The sequence below is a fragment of the Dipteris shenzhenensis genome, chromosome 28, assembly GCF_047967505.1.
Source record: "Dipteris shenzhenensis isolate YYH24624 ecotype China chromosome 28, Dip_SZ_1.0, whole genome shotgun sequence".
NCBI classification, from domain to species: domain Eukaryota; kingdom Viridiplantae; phylum Streptophyta; class Polypodiopsida; order Gleicheniales; family Dipteridaceae; genus Dipteris; species Dipteris shenzhenensis.
Window position 1 is genome coordinate 45,979,799 of NC_141623.1, and position 6,263 is coordinate 45,986,061.

At 44.0% G+C, this 6,263-nt stretch overlaps 1 protein-coding gene across 2 annotated transcripts; it reads right to left on the reverse strand.

Moving 5' to 3' along the window:
• Positions 1-865: 865 nt before the first annotated feature.
• Positions 866-4,129, reverse strand: LOC147883616 (pentatricopeptide repeat-containing protein At2g39620-like). Of its 2 annotated transcripts, none has more exons than XM_087400071.1 (2): positions 3,977-4,129; positions 866-3,676 (listed from the first exon to the last, which is right to left on the reverse strand). In XM_087400071.1, exon 2 carries the CDS (start codon positions 3,624-3,626, stop codon positions 966-968), a length of 2,661 nt encoding a protein of 886 aa, XP_087256197.1. In that variant the 5' UTR covers positions 3,627-3,676; positions 3,977-4,129; the 3' UTR covers positions 866-965. The 2 variants fall into 2 exon arrangements, with proteins under 2 accessions (XP_087256197.1, XP_087256196.1); XM_087400070.1 differs by having other exon boundaries at positions 3,896-4,129.
• Positions 4,130-6,263: the final 2,134 nt, after the last annotated feature.

Genomic DNA, 6,263 nt, shown 5'->3' on the forward strand with positions numbered 1-6,263 from the left:
TAGAAAGCACCGAGTAGTTTACAAAATCACAACACGGGACTCCTGCTGATTCATGAAAATCACAAACCTGAATTCTAATTTGGTTTTGGCATGTATTTAAAAGCAACTCACTAGGATTCAACTCAATTGCATCCTCCCCTGAAGACACCTCACCTGTGTTTCCATCCTCAAGTTCATTCTCCTCTGAGTACCACTGCCATTTCCCCGTCAAGAAAGGTGTGCTTGTGGGGACTATTGGCAACATAAATACATCCACAGTAGCCACTGTCCCTCGTCATGGAGGCAGTTTATGCCTGTCTCTATCTTGGATATACATATAGAAAGTCATTACAGACCCTGACATTTTTGACATCATGTATTGGTGTCCCCTTAGGTGTGTTGATTAGGGCACCACATGATGACCAGCTGCTTCAGCTGCTTGCTGTTGTCACACAACCATGTTCCTTTGCATCAGTACATATGTCTTGTGGCCGTTGCAAATCCGAGACATACCCTCCCTCTCTCATTTTGGGAAAGACCTTTAGATTCCCATACATATTTTTGCTTTGAGAGTGCCTTGCATCCCCCAACAAAAATGAACACAAGACACATGCAAGTCAGTCCACCATTTTACTCATTGCCTCCTTATCCTCCGGCATGTAAGCATCGGCATAGATGTTAAACATCGAGACAATCCTCTGTATCCAAATTGCAGTGCATGTTCGACAGCCTGCCTTCTAAGCTCCACATTACCACCCATTTGACAAGCACTGAGTACAGTATGGCACACCACAAGAGGGGGACAGAATAGCATCCTTTTTGCCATTGTTACTGCCTTGTTTAATTGAGCTGCACGATCAACAATACAAGTATGATGCTCAGCTATTGAGTAGGGCACATGAGACAATCAGCTTCTCTGTGGGCACATAAATTCGTTCCTCATTTTAAGGTGAGGATCTTCTAGCTTCACATAAATTATTTCGCTTTCATAATAGCTCGAATCCCTCACCCAAATATCTGGCCATGCCACCATTGCCTCCTTTTTGTCCTACATGCGCATCCGCATACATGTTAAACATCAATATATGAGCTGCAGCATCTTCTTCATCTAATTGCAATGCATGTTCAAAGGCCTGCCTTCCAAGCTCCAGATTACCCCCTTTACGACAAGCACCCAGCACAGCATGCCACACCACAAGATTGGGATGGAATGGCATCCTTTTCACCATTGCTAGTGCCTCGTCTATTTGACCTGCACGGCCAAGGAGATCAACCAAGCAAGTGTGGTGCTCAATATTTGGAGCGATGCCATAGTCTTTGCTCATGGCTTTGAAATAATTATGGCCCTTCTCCACTAAACCCGTGTGACTGCATACAGTAAGAACAATTAAGAATGTGACCTCACTTGGCTTTATGCCTTCTGCTCTCATTCTATCAAGCATATGGAAAACAATTTCACTCTCTCCTAGCTGAGCATATCCTGAGATAAGCACATTCCACGAGACTGCATCTCGAACTGGAAGCTTGTTAAAGGCTTCCAGTGCTTCTGCAATTGAGCCGCATTTGGCATACATATCCACCAAGGAGTTGCCAATGAAAAGATCACCTTCCATCGCATTCCTGGCAATCTCAGCATGTATTTCTCGGCCCTTGTCTATGGCTCCTATGCTGCCACAAGCTTTCAAGCTGCAAACAAATGTGACAGCATTTGGAGAGACAGCCTCCAGTTGCATCTGTTGGAAACAGTTCAGCCCTTCCTCACCAAGACCATGTTCAGCATATCCTGCTATTAGTGCGGTCCATGACACGACATCTCGGAGTGTCAGCTTATCTAACACTTGCCATGCTTTCGCAAATAAGCCACATTTGGCATACATATCCACCAAAGTGTTACCAACAAAAACATCTCTTTCCAACCCCTTATTGACAACCTCAGCATGTATTTCTCTGCCCTTGTCTATAGCTCCTATGCTACCACAAGCTTTCAAACTGCAAACAAATATGACAGGGTTTGGAGAGACACCCTCTAGTTGCATCTGTTCGAAACATTGCAGCACTTCCTCACTAAGACCATGCTCGGAATATCCAACAATTAGTGCTTTCCACAAGACCTCATCTCGAACTGGAAGCTTGTCAAACGCTTTCCGTGCTTCTGCCAGGCAGCCATATTTGGCATACATATCTACCAAGCTGTTGCCAACCAAAGCATCTCTTTCCAATCCCTTTAATGCAATCTCAGCATGTATTTCTCGGCCCTTGTCTATGGCTTCTAAGCTGCAACAAGCTTTCAGGCAACAAACAAATGTGACAGCATTTGGAGAGACACCCTCCAGTTGCATCTGTTGGAAATAGTTTAGTGCTTCCCCACCAATACCATGTTCTGCGTATCCTGCAATTAGTGCATTCCACGAGACCTCATTTCGAACTGGAAGCCTGTCAAACACTTCCTGTGCTTTTGCCAGTGAGCCACATTTAGCATACATATCTACCAGGGTGTTTGCCACAAAAAGATCTTTTTCTAGCCCGTTTCTGACAGTCTCAGAATGTATATCTTGGCCCTTGTCCATTGCTCCTATGCTGCTACAAGCTTTTAAGATGCAAACAAATGTGACTACATTTGGAGCGACACCCTCCAGTCTCATCTTTTCAAAACATTTCAATGCTTCCTCACCAAGACCCTGGTCGGCATACCCTGCAACTAGTGCATTCCATGAGATCTCATCTTGAACAGGAAGCTTGTCAAACACATCCCGTCCTTCTGCGATGGAATCACATTTGGCATACATATCCACCAAGGTGTTGCCAACAAACAGATCTCTTTCTAACTCCTTTATGACAATCTTGGTGTGAATTTCTCGGCCCTTGTCTATGGCTCCTATGCTGCCACAAGCTTTCAAGCAGCAAACAAATGTGACAGCATTTGGAGAGACATCCTCAAGTTGCATCTGTTCAAAACAGTTCAGTGCTTCCTCACCAAGACTTTGTTCGGCATATCCTGCAATTAGAGCAGTCCACAAGACTACATCACGAACTGGTAGCTTGTCGAATGCTTCCTGTGCTTCCGCAAGCAAGCCACATTTGGCATACAGATCAACCAAGGAGCTGCCAACAAAAAGATCTCTTTCCAACCCCTTTCTGGCAATCTCAGCATGTATTTCTCGGCCTCTTTCTGCATCCTTCAACCTCACACAAGCCATCAGCAGGGCGACGAATGTATACTTGCTAGGATGTACAGAATCCTCTTGCATTTTCTGGTACAGCCTCAGGGCATGCTGTGATTCCCCACATTCAATATAACCCATGATGAGAGCAGTCCAAGAATACACGTTCCGATGAACCAAATTGTTAAAAATCTGACGAGCATCACACATGCTGCCAGTTTGTACCAATATTGGGACAAGGTGGTTCCCAAAAGTTCTATGATCTTCCAGCCCACTTTTGCACAAGTAGACATGCAAGCGCTTGGCATACGTTAGATTTTTATTTTGTCTGCACTTATGCAAGATACATGTAAGATTCTCAACCGAAGGCAGATGGGAGGCCCGTTCCAAAGATGTGAGTGCCTCCTCCAAGCTAAGCGTCTCCCAGCGAGCACTCCCTCGAAGTTCTTGTGCTTTAGATGCAACCACCTGCTGCCGTCTATGCATAGTAACACCTTTGCAATCTTATGCTCAAAATCTGGCGGGCGAGGGTTTGTCTGTGGAAATTCACAACACAGTCGTAAGATAACCCAATGCAAACCCTTCAGTTTCAGGTGACCGCACATTGACTTGATTTTTTTGGGTTCTCAATGCATTGTGTTTTTTAAAATTTCACCCATATTAATGACGTTAAACATATAGAAAACTTTGGTGTGCTAATTACAGGGAAGGTGTGTCCGCGGAAGCGATCCAATAGGTTTCGGTTCGTAACCTACCTGCAAAGCCCTTTATTCCAATTTCAACGGGTGCAAAAATACACTAAAGAGTTTTTCTAGCACTCTGTCCTCCAGGAGTACCTGAGTGCGAATATCCCTGCACCACCGCGCCACGGCCTCCTCCTCAGAGGAAGCCATGGGCGTGTTATGGCGTGATAGCCTGCGCAAATGACCAAAGGAGTTCATGGAACAACCATTTGAACTATTTTCCCGGTAGCGAGAAGTCTGCGCATGGTGATACACTCAGGCTGAGTTCACACCGGTAAACCTTGCTTCTTCAGGCCTCACACCAAGCTGAGGTGTATAGACAGCTCATGGCAGGAATCCCCTCCGGCGGCCTGGCACCCCCGTCCGGTGCTCCAATCACATCTCGCTTCGTGCCACTACGCAAAGGGTTGTTTTGCGCTAGAAATTCGGAGCTCTCCGGGCAGTTTGTGTGAACTTATCAGTGTTGGGCGCCCGCCGATCACAAGATTCGCAGGATTCGCAGGTGGGCGGACAAGGACCGCGGCCGGGGTTGGGTTGTCTCCAGTTGGTGTGAACCCAACCTCATTTAAATGCGGTAGAACCAGCTCTCAGTCAATCAGCATCGAATCCCTCTAATTCCAGACGAGAAGCCTATCAAGCAGTAGAGGTATAGAATGAACTCTGCTATCCAAGATTGTGAAAGCAAATATCAATTAGACCCTCAAGATTCGTCTTTCCACGATCAAATGCGATATCGATCCTAACTTATGGCTATTTCTGTTAGCCATCATGCCAAAGACGAAAGGGAAACTGCGAGTTTGTATAGAGAAGAATCAGAAATGCGTTCCCACTACCCTTCACTCACAACATTCTAAACAAGTTTACAGGTCATGAGATGTAGTCGTTCATGGATGGTACCTGGCTACAATCAGATTACATTGGCTGAAGAAAATCATGAGAAGACTACCTTCACCACCGAATGGGGAGCCTATTTCAGTAAAGTCATGCCATCTGGATTCAAGAATGCACTTGCCATGTTCCATGGTGGAGACTTTCCAATAGTACCTGGTGGAGACTTTCAAAAAGTACATCGACAAATTCATTGCTATTTTCCTACATGTTTAGCATGAATGAAAAGCATTTGGAATACCTACAAAACCAAGTATTCAAAAATGTCCCAAGACCCAAATCTCATTGAATCCATACAAACGCTTATAGTGTGACCCAAATCCAGACAAGTGTGTGCTCCATATATATTCGGAGTGTGTTTTTAGTGTATATTCGGGATTGTGCAATCAATGTGACCCAAATCATACAAGTATGTGTTCTCAATGTGTATTCAAGAGTGTTCTAGGACACACTATATCAAAGGAAGGTGTCATGACAAAGAAAACCTTGATTGATTGATGCATAATCTATTCGTTTGAATAAGCTTATCAGTAGAAATAACTTCTATTATATACCCAGCAGTCGCGCTTGGCTCTCTAGTTGAGTAGACGAGATCAAAGAAGGAAAAGAAAAGAAGGAAGGCCTCTTAAATTGCTTAAGCAATCTCTAAGGTCTAAAATAAGAAATTTGTGTTTTTCTTTGTACGAGTTCTTAGGATCTCTTTTTTGAGTCCTTAAGGTCTCTTTTATAGATTGTAATTTGTGTTTTTCATGTACATGCCCCCACCCAATCAACTTTTTGTAAGTCATATTTACAAAAAGCAATAAGGGTGGTAAATGCTAGTTTTTTTTTTTTTTTGGGCGAGAAAGAACAATTCGAATCAAATTAAATGGAAAAAAGGAAATAAATCCAATTCAGCTATGCTGCTAATGCAAGCAGACGTGCTGCCAAGCCCACAAACTCACTATGATTCCCAAAGTAAGCACATCTATACAATTCTGTTTCAACTGCTGAAGAAAATTTGTTGGAAGAGGAACCTTCTTAAACACCACAGAGTTCCTAAACTTCCACAACCCCTGTCGAATGGTAAGACGAAGTAAGTGCCATAGAATGAGCCTCACTGTGCGTCAATCATGCTAGCTCTGCTCTGTCCCCCAAGAGAACCGACTTCCACTACACTTGAATGCAAATGTGAACCCTATTGAGCCACTACTGACAAACCATACACCAAACATCCTTGGCTAGAGCACAAGCCCAAAAGAGATGAAAGTGACTCTCAAACTAAACTTTACAAAATGGACATAACGGAGAAATATTCCCATTCCACTTAGCCAATCTGTCTCGAGTTGGCAGCTTGCACACCAGGTTTCTCTAGGCAAAAAATTTTAGAGAAGTAGACAAAGTTAAAGACCATATCCGCTTCAATCTTAATCCCCACACCCAGAGCGTGAATCCTAAGGAGAAAACCACTGTTTGGTAGCATGAGGAAAATCAAGAGGAAGAGGAAGTGGAA

What these genes read in the sequence shown, in the direction of transcription:
- LOC147883616 (XM_087400071.1), bottom strand. Translation starts at nt 3,626, where the DNA reads ATGCATAGACGGCAGCAGGTGGTTGCATCTAAAGCACAAGAACTTCGA.